The sequence below is a fragment of the Eublepharis macularius genome, chromosome 10 (genome assembly GCF_028583425.1).
Source record: "Eublepharis macularius isolate TG4126 chromosome 10, MPM_Emac_v1.0, whole genome shotgun sequence".
NCBI classification, from domain to species: Eukaryota; Metazoa; Chordata; class Lepidosauria; order Squamata; family Eublepharidae; genus Eublepharis; species Eublepharis macularius.
Window position 1 is genome coordinate 34,663,032 of NC_072799.1, and position 14,548 is coordinate 34,677,579.

Consider the following 14,548-nt stretch of genomic DNA (forward strand, 5'->3'; position numbering starts at 1 on the left):
TCCCCTTAGATGAAATGCCGGTTTGCAGCTGCCTCAGATATCAACGTATTTCATTTATGACAGAGTATTGCATAATTAAATGTAAATACACAATTTTTGACTTGATTATTAAGCAAAAGTGTTTAATTTTGCTTCTGACAGTTTGCTATCACTGGCTTTCTCTTAGAGGAGATTCACTTTCAATCAATTACAGTTTTTTTACCCCTTTGTTCTTCTCTATTTTTATTTGAACATTGATCTGTAATACTTGAACAATCTTGAGATGCCTATGTGTAAAACATTCACTGTTCTTTTTTTTCATCCTTACTTTTTCTAGTGTTCTTGGTTTATAAAAGCTTTGGTGTTGTATGTGTGGATGTGCCATACTGCAAAAAATAAGCAAGTTATTTCCTGCCCACTTTCCTTTTCAGTTTTTCCTGTTAGCTTTGCTTTGCTTTTTTCACCCTCAGATTTGTGGATCCACCATACCCAGACAATTTTGTTGACTCTCCTACTGCTGCAATCAAAGACAGTCATTTCAGTCCTGATTACGTTTTTCAATCTCTATTTTTGATTTCCATTTATTTTCAATGTTTTTCCCCCATTTGCATAAAAGATGACGATGAAACAGAATCAACTGAAACATCGATCCTGAAAAGTCATCTTGTCAATGAAGTTCCTGTCCTAGCCAGTCCAGATTTGCTTTCTGAAGTCTCTGAGATGAAGCAAGACTTGATCAAAATGACTGCCATCTTGACAACAGACTCTTCTGAAAAGTCAGGGTCCATTAAGGTGAAAGATCTTGTGAAAGTTGCTGATGAAGAACCAGGAGAACCTTTTGAAATTGTGGAAAGAGTTAAAGAGGATTTAGAAAAAGTAAATGAAATTCTAAGAAGTGGAAGCTGCCCTAGAGAACAGCCAACTGTTAGAAGATCCAGTTCTGGAGCACATTTGGTAGAAGAAGAATGGGTTATAGTAAGTGATGAAGAAATTGAAGAGGCCAAGCAAAATGTTCCTTTGGAAGGCACAGAGCCTATTTGTGTAGAAATCAGAATAGGCGAAAGAAAAACAGAGGAAGAAAAGAAAGATATCGCAGGAATCGTAAATTATCTCAGCAAGGATCTCAGTGCGTATGTGTCACTTAACCAAGTGCAACCACAGACTTTTCAAGAAGATATAATAGCTGAGAGGTTTGAAGCAGTTGTTGTAAGCAGAGGTACTGACAAAGTTGGGCAAGACTCGACATCTGTTGAGAGCCAAGAGAAACAAGATCAGCGCAAACCTACTTTGGAAATTAAAAAACCAGTAAGGAAAAAATTAAAAGAAAAGGAAAAGCCAAAGGGCAAGGAAGCCCAAGGAAAGGAAGAACCTTCAGGGCCAGCAAAGTTTAGCTCCGAGGAGTCTTTAGATGAAGAGCAAGGGCTAGCCCCTGCAGAGTCTTCCAAAGTAAATGCGGTGTCTCCTGTAATAGAAGAAACTCCCATTGGCTCGATCAAAGATAAAGTAAAAGCTCTTCAGAAGCGAGTGGAGGATGAGCAGAAGGGACGTTCAAAGTTACCTGTCAGGGTCCCAGGAAAAGATGGTGCCTCTGAAAAGCCTATTACAAAGCCAACACAAGTTAAAAAAATTATTTACAAAACAAAGCCCCCAACTTCTCCTGCTGCCTCAAAAACACCAGCTTCTCCTGCTGCCACAAAATCTCCTTCTCTTGCTGCCTCAAAGCCTCCAGCTTCTTCTGCCGCTTCAAGACTACCGTCGTCTCCCTCTGCCTCAAAATCACCATCTTCTCCCTCTGCCTCAAAATCGCCATCTTCTTCTTCTCCCTCAAAACTCTCCTCTTCTCCAGCTGCCAAGAAAGCTGTTTCACCAACAGCTAAGAAACCACCTATTTCACCCACGTCTAAGAAGCCACTTGTTTCACCCACCACTAAGAAGGCTCCAGTTTCACCTTCTTCCAAAACAGAAAGACTTGAAGAAACTATGTCTGTTCGTGAACTGATGAAAGCCTTCCAGTCAGGTCAAGACCCATCCAAACATAAAGCTGGACTTTTTGAGCATAAATCTATAAAGCATAAACAGCAGGCCTCTGACAAAGAGACAGCTAAGAAAGGTGTCACTCAGGTAGAGAGTGAAAAGAAACAGGTATTGACACAAAAAGAGGCATACAAAAAAGATAGTCTGAAGAGCAAAAAAAGCCAGGAACCTCAGGCAGAGGTAGATTTGCAATCTAAAAAGGAGGCACAGGGTATTCCTGACATAATTGTGAAAGAAGATGCAGCCACACAACAGGCAAAACAGCAGAGTGGCACGACTGACAAAAAAATTTCTCCAGTAGTTGTAGCTGATAATGAAAATACTGTGACTCTGACATTTGATGAACAAGGAGATACTGCACTCCAAATCAGCCCTGACAGAAAGACTTCAACAGATTTTTCTGCTGTCATAAAGGAAGAGCTTGAGGACAATGACAAATACCAACAGTTCCGGCATATTTCAATTACTGAGGAAGGTGAGCTTCACTTAGATCAAGTACTGACCAGTCCATTCAATGTTACATTTCCATCAGAATGTGTGAAAGATGGGTTTTTGCCCACCCTCTCCTTACACAGTGGTGCTTTGGATGGCAGCTCAGAGAGCCTTAAGCATGAAGGCATAGCAGATTCTCCAATTGGTAGCCTGCTTGATGGAACTCCACAGATCAGCTCTGAGGAAAGTTATAAGCATGAGGGCCTGGCAGAAACTCCTGAAACAAGCCCCGAGAGCCTCTCTTTCTCGCCAAAGAAAGCTGAAACTGCTGATCAGATGGAAGAAACAGAATTATCCAGTGCAGTGCAGAGAACAGCTGAACCACATTTATCAACAGCTGAACCACATTCTCCAACAAAAATTGAACGGACAGTTGCTGATGAAGGCTTAAAAGACATCACAGAGACTTTAGAGTCTGATTGTCATCATTTGTCCAAAGAATTACAAATTATAGCCTCCAAGGAAGAGACAGACACATGTACAGATTTTAGCTCAACCTCTATTAGTAAGCATACTGTCAGGGATGAGGTATCTATGGCCACTGCAGAAGGACAATTAACTAAGTTGACTGAAACACATGACACTTCTTTAGAGAAAGAGAAGGATTCAGCCAGCGAACTTCAAATCATTAGTAGAGGACTGGAGCTTTCACTTTCTAGCCATGAGTGTGAAGGTCTTAGCCCAGTTGCAGATGAATCCATAGCTATAAGCCATAAAGATTCACTTGAAGCAAGCCCAGTTTTGGAAGATAATTCGTCACGCAAAACACCTGATTCTCTTGAACCTAGTCCTACCAAAGAATCTCCCTGCCGTGATTCTTTGGAAAGCAGCCCAGTAGAACAGAAATCAAAGATTGGCATTCTTCCAGGACCTGGTCCCATTCAGACTGCTCCTGCCAAAGCAGAAAACTTCCCTGAGTTGGCACCTGTGCGAACCAGGCTTTTACGAGACCCTGATGGAAGTGCTGAAGATGACAGCTTGGAACAAACATCACTTATGGAGAGCTCGGGCAAAAGTCCTCTTTCACCCGAGACTCCTAGCTCTGAGGAAATTAGTTATGAAATCACTCCCAAATTAGCAGATTCACAGGCACTGTCCAATATATCCAAGTCAGCTGTCATCCCTGAAGTCAACGAAGAGCCAGAATATGACTCAGAAGGGGAACCAAAGAAAAGGGTCACACCAGAAGAAGAGATGTTCAAAATGGTGACCAAAATTAAAATGTTTGATGAGTTGGAACAGGAAGCAAAGCAGAAGAGAGACTATAAGAAAGATTCCAAACCAGATGATATTGTTTCAACTTCTGATCTGGAAACCACTTCAGAATCTGAAGTTGCGCCTCCAACCACTGATGAATATAATGATATACCTGCCATGGTGACCTCTGCAGCTGAATCTAGAAAGACTTCCTCCTCTTCAGAAAGTGAGCCAGAATTGACAAAACTGAAAAAGGAAGCTGACTCTGGGCTTTTAATGGAACCTGTAATTCGAGTGCAGCCTCCTTCACCTCATCTTTGTAATATGGATTCCAGTTCCAGTCCTGAAGAAACTGAGTTCCAGCCCATTGAGCCCAAACAACATACTTCATTCAGTACTGAGGAGGAGAACACAGAATCAGATAAACCTACCGAGGAGGCAAAAATGTCTGGTGATACCTCTCTTGCCTCTGACGCTAGCATTATAGCCCAGGCTAGTGAATCAAAGTGCTACAGCACAGATGAAAGTGATACAGTTAGCCCAAATGGCCCTGTAATGCACCCTGAGGAGGCTTTCTACCATTCAGTTGGTGATGATGCTCAAAAAGTAACTGATTTGAATCAGACCTCAGAGGCATCACATCACCAGCATGTTTCGGAAGAAGATGCAGCAGCTGAGAGGGGACCACACCAAGACCTCCCTGATATGGGACCGGGAGGTACAGAGGGTTCTTGCATACCTGGTACCTCTCATTGCTGCGCATCCCAAAATGATAATTTGGCTTCTGATATTTCACCTGTACACTCTCCTTCAGAGAGTGATTTGATTAGAACTGACATAGGTTTTGATATGGCACAAAGGGATTTTTTTAGCTCAGAGCACTCAGCAGAATATTCATCTCTAACCACCCAAAAGGGTGAATGTGACAGTTTTGTTGAAGATGTTGATGAAGGGAGTGCTCTGGCTATAACAAGCCCTTATGAAAATGTTCCCTCACAGCATTTTTTTACTAGCACTGGCATTTGTACAGGAATTGATTCAAAGGTGATAAAAGACCAGTCGCCTGGAGGTGATAGTTCTGCTGGACTAGAAACTACCTTCACTTGTGAAAAAAGAATAACAGGCTCCCTTCATAGACCAGCATCAGCAGGTTCTGAGAGTTACACTTCAGAAGAAGTCTATATGGAGATTGAATCCAAGCACATGGACACCTTTCAGAAACAATCAACTCCAATGCCTTCAACAACAGACCCCGCATCACTTGATGAAGCTGCTTTACAAAATATCAGGGATGAAGCTGAGAAAATAATCAGCCAAGTAATCATAACCAGGACAGATGTGGATTCTGATCAATGGAGTGAAATACGTGAAGATGATGATGCTTTTGAGGCTCGGGTGAAAGAAGAAGAACAAAAGATATTTGGCTTAATGGTAGACCGAAGGTCACAAGGTACCACACCTGATACCACACCAGCCAGGACTCCTACAGAAGAAGGGACACCCACCAGTGAACCAAATCCCTTCCTTTTCCAAGAAGGTAAATTGTTTGAAATGACAAGGAGTGGTGCTATTGACATGACCAAGAGGAATTATTCTGATGAAAACTTGCACTTTTTCCAAATGGGAGAGCAGTCTCAGGAAGAGGTGTCATTATCTGAAGAAATGAGAGAAGCTGAAGGCCTGGAATCTCCCCAGTCAGAGCTAACCCAGACTCCATTTGCATCTTCTGAATTTGATGAAGCTAACGCATCTGTAAAAGATTCTCTCATATCTGTATTAGAAGATGACACCAGCAGTTCTCATAGCACAAAGGGGGATATTAAATCCAGAATTCCTATTAAAATGGGTATTTCTGCCTCTTCAAAGTCACCAAGGAAAGAAACTGCTGCCTCTGATGCTGATGTCTTCTCTGGAGTTGATGCTGGTGACATGTTTGACAGCTCTCAGGTGCCTTTCCCCACCTCTCCTGAGCAGACTGTAATTGATGTACAGTTAGATTTTTCAACAGTCACACGGTCAGTATATTCCGAGCAGGAAGATGATTCTCCAGACTCCTCACCAGAGGAGCAGAAATCAGTGATTGAAATCCCTACTGCTCTCATGGAAAGCATGCCTCCTTCTGAAAGCAAATCCAAAATTCCTGTAAGAACCACTCACCATTCAGAAGTTGAGAGCCTCCCTTCAGTTGACTTTGTAGGCAACCTAGAAGAATCACAAGATGATGAATCCAAACCAAAGTCAAAAATCCCAGTCAAAGCAATTTTCCAAAGAGTTGAGCAAGAATATATGTACACAGAGACATCAGTCTGGAAGCCAGAGTCCCCTAAAGCTCATGACATAACATGCAAACATCCTATGAAACAAGATAGCAGGAGCAAATCTGAATCAGACGCAAGTGCCTCTATGGACTCAAAGGCTAAGCGTTCAGTCAAAGCTAGAAGCTATGCTGAGGCAGAAGCAGAGACCAGAGAGAGGGTGGGTGAGATGAAGCTTGAGCTAGAATCAGATGAGCTGACGACTGCCCAACCAAAGATATTTTCTTCACGATTGCCTATTAAGAGCAGAAGCACCTCAGCTTCCCACAGTGGTCTTAGCCCCTCAAAAGAAAGTAAGGAACATTTTTTTGAACTTTACAAAAACTCCATAGAATTCTTTGAAGAGATTAGTGATGAAGCTTCCAAGTTAGTGGATAGACTTATACAATCAGAGAGAGAACAAGAATTAGTTTCAGATGATGAAAGTAGTAGCGCCCTAGAAGTTTCGGTTATTGAAAATGTGCCATCCATTGAGACCCAGCAGTCAGTTGCCGAGGACATCTTTGACACCAGGCCCATTTGGGATGAGTCCATTGAGACTCTGATTGAGCGTATTCCTGATGAAAATGTCCCTGATCATGTTGAAGGTATTTGCCAGCCACTGAGATTCCCTTTGCTACGCATGTCATGAATCGCAATACTTTGTTCGTTGTTTCTTCTCTTTCTTTCCCTTGCTTTTTGTGTGTGGTTTTGTGTCTCTTTTTTTAAACAAGCTTCCTGTGTTTGTTAATGTGTTGTGTGTAAGCTCTGGGTGTTTTTTTTTGTGTGCTGCATATGTATTTTACCGTCTCTGAAACAATCTCAAGATTGCACACTGCGATGTTTATGACAAACAAAACAGATTTTTAATTTTTTTTAAAGTAAATTACTTTTGTTAATGTTACCAAACATTAACGAATGTATTATTTCACTTGTAAAACAGCTGACCGTGCAGATTTTAGTTTTTGGTTTTTCTTTGCTCCAAATGAATCTGACACAGAAAAAAAACCTAGGTAAAATTGCTGTGTGCTTGACACCATTCATTAACTGAAGACTGTGTTTAAGCAGTGAATTTATGGAAGGAATAGATTTCCTATAGTAAGAATACTAAGGACAAAAGCCGTGATTAAATTTTGGACATAGTTCCTATCAGACAGCATACATTACGGTTTCACATTTAGTCCAAAACGGCACCCTTGGGAAAACAAAAACTCAGATTCTGCAGGTGTCAGATTGGCTGTTGAGAATATGAATTCCTGCTTTGAGGCAAATACTCCCAAGAAGAAGTGTACTTTTCCTTTTCCATGCCTACTTTGTAAATAATTCAGGTGTGGAAACTATTAACAAATATAACTAACACAGCCTAAGAAGATAAACATTCTGCTGGATGCCAGCATACTATAAATACCATAATTCCTTTGGAATGATGTGATAATTAGGGTTTAAAAATAAGTGTCTTAAGGCTTGTGCTAAAGTATTTGAAACTGAACTTAATTCCACAAGTTTCTGTTTGATGGTTATGTGATGTTACTTAAAGAGGCATGGAAAAATGCATCTCTTGTTGAGCAAAAATTTCACCTCTCCCTTTATTCTATATTATTTTAAATGTACACCGATTTTATAGAAACTCCAAGATAAAATTTTGGTCCGTGTTTCCCAAAATTTCTCTGATTCCCAAAATGTCTCTGATTGTGTCCACTTTATTAAGTGTGGAGTGCTCAGACATTTCCAATCTAGACTCTTGGCAAGGCCCTTAGTTCCCCTTTGAAGTGCCCATTGTTTAAAAACAAACAAACACTGGTGGTTGTTGTGGGTTTTCCGGGCTGTATTGCCGTGGTCTTGGCATTGTAGTTCTCGACGTTTCGCCAGCAGCTGTGGCTGGCATCTTCAGAGGTGTAGCACCACCTCTGAAGTTTTCCACACTGTGACACTGAGAGATCTCTGTCTTTTGGTGCTACACCTCTGAAGATGCCAGCCACAACTGCTGGCGAAACGTCGGGAACTACAATGCCAAGACCACGGCAATACAGCCCGGAAAACCCACAACAACCATCATTCTCCGTCCGTGAAAGCCTTCGACAATACAAACAAACACTGGCCTTATTTTATGGAGTTTCCTTTGTTAAGGTACATCAGCTCTGCAGAGATTTTTTTTTAACTTCTTTTTTATTTTACCTTATTTTTAGATCAACTGGATGATCAAGAGAGAACAGAGGAAAGACTAGCACATATTGCTGATCATCTTGGATTCAGCTGGACAGGTAGGGAAGTGAAAGAAAGTATCTGATTCATCCATTCAACTCGAGTCATTACTTGGATCCAGTGATGTGCAAGCAAAAATGTAAATGGAGTTAGTGAAGACCTGGGTCTCGATTAGACGTTTCTGAAGATGCAAGATCTGTCCATGGAATGCAGTTTTCCTGTTTCCCCCATACCATGCCAGTCCCAAAGGCCCCCTGAAATACTGTTCTTGTGTAATAGCCCCCCACCCAAGAGTTCATGTAGAATTTTGAACTTCTTCAGGAGAGAGTAAAATCATACTCTAGAGGTTGAAATCCCTGCGTCTTCAGGAACATTAGTATGGATCCAACCCATGTAGTTAGTTCTGTTTCACATTTTGAGAGGAAGAACAATCCTTTGTATGCCTTAAAATGTCTTTAGTTTCAAGTAGAGATGGGCACGAACAGCAATACAAACTAAAAAAATCCACGAACAGCCCAATCAACTGTTCGTGAACAAGCTGTTCGTGAGGCCCCATTCTAAATTAACAGGTGGTCATTGCAAGCCTTGTTCATTGATGTTTGTTGCTATTCGTCAAGCCAGACAATCTGGAACCTGCAATCAATTCCCTTGGCAACCGGAGGCAGGGACTGCCTGAACTCTGTCTGAACTCCTGCTGTTGCCCTGGAAACCCCAATCTACGCCCAATTTAGCTTGATAGGCAGGTCTTCCTTTCAAGTGTGGAGCTCCAAATTTGTTACAAGGAAGCAAAGAGCAGGGGGAAGGGGGGCTCCCAGCTCTGGTTTTGCAGACAGTGAGGGAGAGACAGTTGCTGTTGGCATTTTGAACGAGAGACAGGGAGAGTGCATTGGAGCTTGCATTTTCTTTGTGTGTGTTGGGATAGGGATCTACCCGTTCAGGTTCCAGGGCTGCTGCCAGTCTCTGGGGCCAAGCTATTATTTATTATTGGTACATTTCCTGCTGTCTGCTCAGGTAGGGTTTCTGGGAGTGGTGTGGTAGGGATCTTGATGGCTGGAGGTCATGTTCGTTAGTGTTCGTTGTTCATTGTTCATGGATGGCAATGAACAACGAACACAATGTTCGTGTTTTTTTTCTGTTCGTGCCCATGTCTAGTTTCAAGTGGGTAGCCATGTTGGTCTGTAGTAGAATAGCAATATTTGGGTCCAGTAGCACCGTAGAGACCAACTAGACAACCTGTTTGCCATACCCCTTCCACCCTCTGCCTGGACTTTAAAGACTCCTACCTTTTTCCACTCCGTGTGTTTGATGAAGGGATCTTTGACTCTTGAAAGCTCACACTCTGGAAATCTAGTTGGTCTCTAAGATGTTATTGGATCAAAGTCTTGCTCTTAAAATGTCTGTTTTATTCTCCTATGATATTTTTCTCACTTTTGTTTTTTGGATGCTTGTTTTTTAAAACAATTTGCACCAGCAGGCAAGCCTTGAACTTTGTCTTAATTTGTTGCACTTTTAAGTTTTTATATGTTTGAAATGATGATAAGTAGAGTATTAATGATATTGTCTCATTTTGTTTACTTTCCCTCAGGGTCTCAGAATCTTGTGAATGTACTAGTATTCTATGCTATCTTCCATATTGCTTCATAAAATATATAATGTTACATAGATAATGGTTTCACTAAGTAAATGTTTATTTTTCTTAATGAAGTTTACATTGACTGTAAAAGTATGTTATTTTAGATACAAGATAATGAAATCTCTCTTTTAGAATATTCAGTGGCAGTGACCAATAGACACGGGCACGAACCAAAAAAAAACATACACTCACTCCACACTCACTCCACTCACTCCACTTCAGCCTATGGGCTGAACCCAGCATGAGGTGAGTGAAGCTATCAGCCCCCATTCTCCTTCTGTCCTGGGCGGCAGGAGAGCAGGGACTGTCAGTTGGACAGAGCCCACGTCGCCTCAGCCCATGGGCTGAACCTGGTGCAGGGTCTGTCAAACTGACAGTCCCCGTTCTCCTTCCACCCAGGGCGGCAGGAGAGCAGGAGCTGTCAGTTTCACTCACTCTGCGCCAGCTTCTGCCTATGGGCTGAACCTGGCATGGGGTCTGTCAAACTGACAGCTCCTTTCTCCTGGCACCTGAGCAGCAGGATAACAGGACTGTCAGCTTCTCTCACCCTGCACCGGCTTCAGCCCATCGGCTGAACCTGGCGCGGGGTCTATGAAACTGACAGCCCCGTTCTCCTGCCCGACTCGCATGAACCAGGTAAAAAAAGTCATGGAGTTGGTGGAAAATGCGGTCCCACAAACTGCATTTTCACGAACCACGAATCGGCCTGGTTTGTGCGGTTTTTTTGCTTCATATTGTGATTCATGCCCACCTCTAGTCACCAATGGCCTTTACCATTGCAAGAATATTTTGAAACACCATACCTTGTTTTGTTTGTTATACTGTTATTTTGCAGCTTAACACACAAATCAGGATATTGTGTTTCAGTTCTACCATGTAATTTTTGGGAGGGTAAGAGAGAAATGTGCCTGCCTCCAAATCACCCAAAGTAGCACCTCCACTGACAGCTGAAACTGTTGATGATTTGTATGATCATGTTGATGAATTAACAACCTTTGGTGCCTACCAGAGAAATAAAGTTCATTTAAAATATTGTGATACTGTATCAAAAACAGTTGCTTCTGTCAGGGTTAATTTCAAGGAAAGGAATTAAAAATAGCATGAATATACAGATTCTAGCTAGGAAAGATACTCTTTGCATGATAGGAACAATATCATCTTGTACCTAGAGTTTAAAACCTATTGATTTCAAAGGAGAGATTTACATTCCATCTAGTTTTTTTAATAGAAAAGGGAAAACTGAACAATAGGGAAATCTAAATAGTCCATTTTCAGAAACAGGAAACAATATCCAATAACAAAACTCTTTTCAATTGATTAAAAAGGATGATAAGAAGCAGACTTCTAAAATATCCATCTATCCACCTATCCATCTAGCATAATGCAAAATTCATTGTAGAGGAAAGATACCTCTGCATTCAGGTTTTTGGGAAAAGAACCACAAAAGAAATGAAAAGTGTCAGAGCACATGCTTCATTCCCCAACAGCTCCAGTTAAAGAACAACAGGTGGCAGAACTGCTACAAACATCCTGCCTAAGCACTGATGTTTTGTTGCCAGAGTTGTACCACTACTGGGTTGGATAAGCCAATGTTCTAAATTAATATAAGCAGGGCTCCTTTTCAGGGGGAACGCGGGGGAACAGAGTTCCGGCACCTCTTGAAAATGGTCACATGGCTGGTGGCCCCGCCCCCTGATCTCAAGACAGAGGGGAGTTGAGATTGCCCTCCGCGCCACGCGGAGGGCAATCTCAACTCCCCTCTGTCTGGAGATCAGGGGGCGGGGCCACCAGCCATGTGACCATTTTCTCTGAGGGCAACCCACTGAGTTCCACCACCTCTTTTCCCAGAAAAAAAGCCCTGAATATAAGGCATGTTTTTATGCAAAGATTTCACAGCTAATAATTTGCCTTCACAGAGCTAGCAAGAGAACTGGATTTCACAGAAGAACAAATTCATCAGATCCGAATTGAGAATCCTAATTCACTGCAGGACCAGAGCCATGCACTGTTGAAATACTGGTTGGAAAGGGATGGGAAACACGCTACCGGTATGTTTCTAGCTTTATGTTTAGCAGATATTATTTTTATTCCTGCCAAAGGACGTTAGAAATTACACATGAGCTTCACTGAAGTGAAGAGCTCACAGAAAGGGGTTCTACCTGAAGAATATACCATACATTCCAAGAGAAGACCAAGACTGTGGTTTAGCATGGAAACAGGGAGCAAAGCGCACAGCTTTGTGATTAGGTAAGTTAGTAGGTACATCATGGTCTTAGTCACCAACTTCTGATAGCCTGAGCCTTCACATTGTAGTGCAGGTGAACAAAACTATGTTTTCTGCACTCATCCATCAGTAAAATACATATGAGGCAGGAAGAGGAGAGGCTATTCTTAGTCTCTGTGCTGTCTAACATAGGTTTTGTGCTTGCTTGTTCTGAGAACATTCTATATCTCTCAAAAGGAAAGTATCCCTGTCGTTTTCCTACAAAAGGAGATTTTTTTCACCATTTGTGTATGTCCCAAGGGATATGGAAAACACTCTTCTGCTCAGTTCTCTTCTGACTGAACTTTTTTCTGTGGAGAGTTCTCTTGACTGTTTCGCTATTTTCCTGCTGCTTGTTCAGGTGTTTTCCTTTTTTGGTGTTGCACAACAGCTGTCCCTGAAAATATGAAGAGTCTGGGAGAAGAACATCCATTTGGGATGACTGTTTAATTTGATTTACAGTACAGCCTAAACAGAGTTACACACTTTTAAGTCCATTGAGGTCAATAGGCTTAAAAGGATGTAGTCTACTTAGGATCGCACTGTTAATGAAGCAGCCGATTAGGGTGACTGCATTCTGATCTCATTGCAGTGACCTTGACAGACATCATTCTACAGGCTTCTTTGGTTTTCTCATATGACAGTTTTCTGTGCTTCCCCTGTGTCCAGATCTCTTCTTGCAACATACTGAGAAAGCACTTTTTCATGACATTCCCACTGAAAATGATGACAGCATGGAGGAAATAAGAAAATCTTCCACTGGACAATTTTACTTCAAGAAGTGGATTTATTTTGTTTGAAATCCTGTGTTTATCTAATTTGTTTTAACTACCTTTTAGACTTACAATGTTTTGATTGATTTATTGCCTTTTTACACGTTCATATGGCAGAATTTCTATTTTGGTTTTTTACTCCTCTGGTTAAAGATAACTATCTTCTCTTTGAACCTGTCCATTGGTCCTCTACTCCAGCACTGCAAGCCATTAGAACCAATGACTACCTACGACTTGTGCTCCGTGTCTTAAAGGAGTTTCCCTCTGCTATGACACCCATTCTTTCACACAATCAAGGGTGACAGTTGTGCTCAGACAATTCCTTCCTTTCATAGCTAAACTTCACCTGGCACAGGATGTGATCTTTCCCATATTTTCTAACAGAGGCATGGCTGGTACTTTTGCTTTCTTCAGGGGTATTCCCACTGCAAAGCTGTGGCTAACCCCCTCCATGTCATTACGCTGATGATGTGTGTGCTAGGGCAGATGCATCTTTGGGGTGGGTTTCGTTGTCTATTTTCCTGAGATAATATCATATATAGTATAGACCCTATCATTAATTATTGTCACCCATGTTAAGTAGACCAGTGTCTAGCTAGCCATCTGTGGCACTGCAGAGAAACCACAATGAAGAAGGATGGGTTACTTCCATGTAACTGGTTTTCTTTGAGTGGACATCTGTGCTGTCACACTCTCATAACAGTTATGAAGGGATTGACAAGGCTTCTCCCCCCATGCTCATGGCATGCTCAGATAGGGAAAATTCATCTCAAGAAGACGGGGTTGCAGCACCAAAGATCCCTCTGAGATCATGTTCCTGAACTTCCTAAGCAGTGTAGAGTCACTGAGGCTCTTTCTGTGACTGCACAGATGACTCACCAGTTATAGGTAAGTAAGTTCTCTTTTCCAAGGGTCTGAGGTAACTCAGGGCTTGCAAATGGGAAAACTTAGTGTGGAGCTCACACATACACATGCAGAAGCATGTATGACTCATCTCTAGAATTAGGGTGATAATGCACATTAAGTTATACTATATTCCATTGTGATTGTTTGAACCCGAAAGACAGTGAAGAGTTTTAAAAGAACGAACACAACTCAGATGAAGCCAATCTTTTCCACGTCACAGATTCAAGCCTAACAGAGTGTCTTACAAAAATTAACCGCATGGATATTGTTCACCTAATGGAGAGTAGCATGGAAACTTCCCAGGACCATGGTGGCACCTGTGCAGAAATCGAACAGACAATAGGACTGGATCACAGTGAAGGTAAGGATGAGTTCATGCTTGTATCCTCTCACCATTTATTAACTTGTTCATTAGGTTGTGTGTGTCACAACTGCCAAAAATCCAACGTACAGACAGAGCCTTTTACAAGACTGCCCACACCACCTCACACAGTGCTTTTTTAGTGTCAACAGTTCAAACATTCAGGGATTAGTCATAGAATTTGGCTTCAGTCTATTTATGGGACTGAAACTGCAATAGTTGCTCCATTCACTGACCTTTGCCTTTCTGCTTACTGACCTGCCCTTCTGCATTGATTTTTGATATCCTTTCCCATGGTTATCTTGTATGGTTTCTTGATAGAATGGTATATGTATGGTGTTATGCTATTTCTGCTCAAGTGTATTGGCATCAGAAGGTGGTATTGAGTGGCTGGTGCTTCTGCTCCTTTGTCTA

The 14,548-nt window shown here is 41.8% G+C and overlaps 1 protein-coding gene across 1 annotated transcript in view; it reads left to right on the plus strand.

Moving 5' to 3' along the window:
- ANK2 (ankyrin 2) overlaps window positions 1–14,548 on the plus strand; it is a 395,088-nt gene that overhangs the window by 360,707 nt on the left and 19,833 nt on the right. The window contains exons 41-44 of the mRNA XM_054989621.1: window positions 596–6,604; window positions 8,183–8,257; window positions 11,748–11,879; window positions 13,994–14,134. Coding sequence (XP_054845596.1) covers window positions 596–6,604; window positions 8,183–8,257; window positions 11,748–11,879; window positions 13,994–14,134 — 6,357 coding nt within the window. The remainder of the gene's footprint in view (window positions 1–595; window positions 6,605–8,182; window positions 8,258–11,747; window positions 11,880–13,993; window positions 14,135–14,548) is intronic.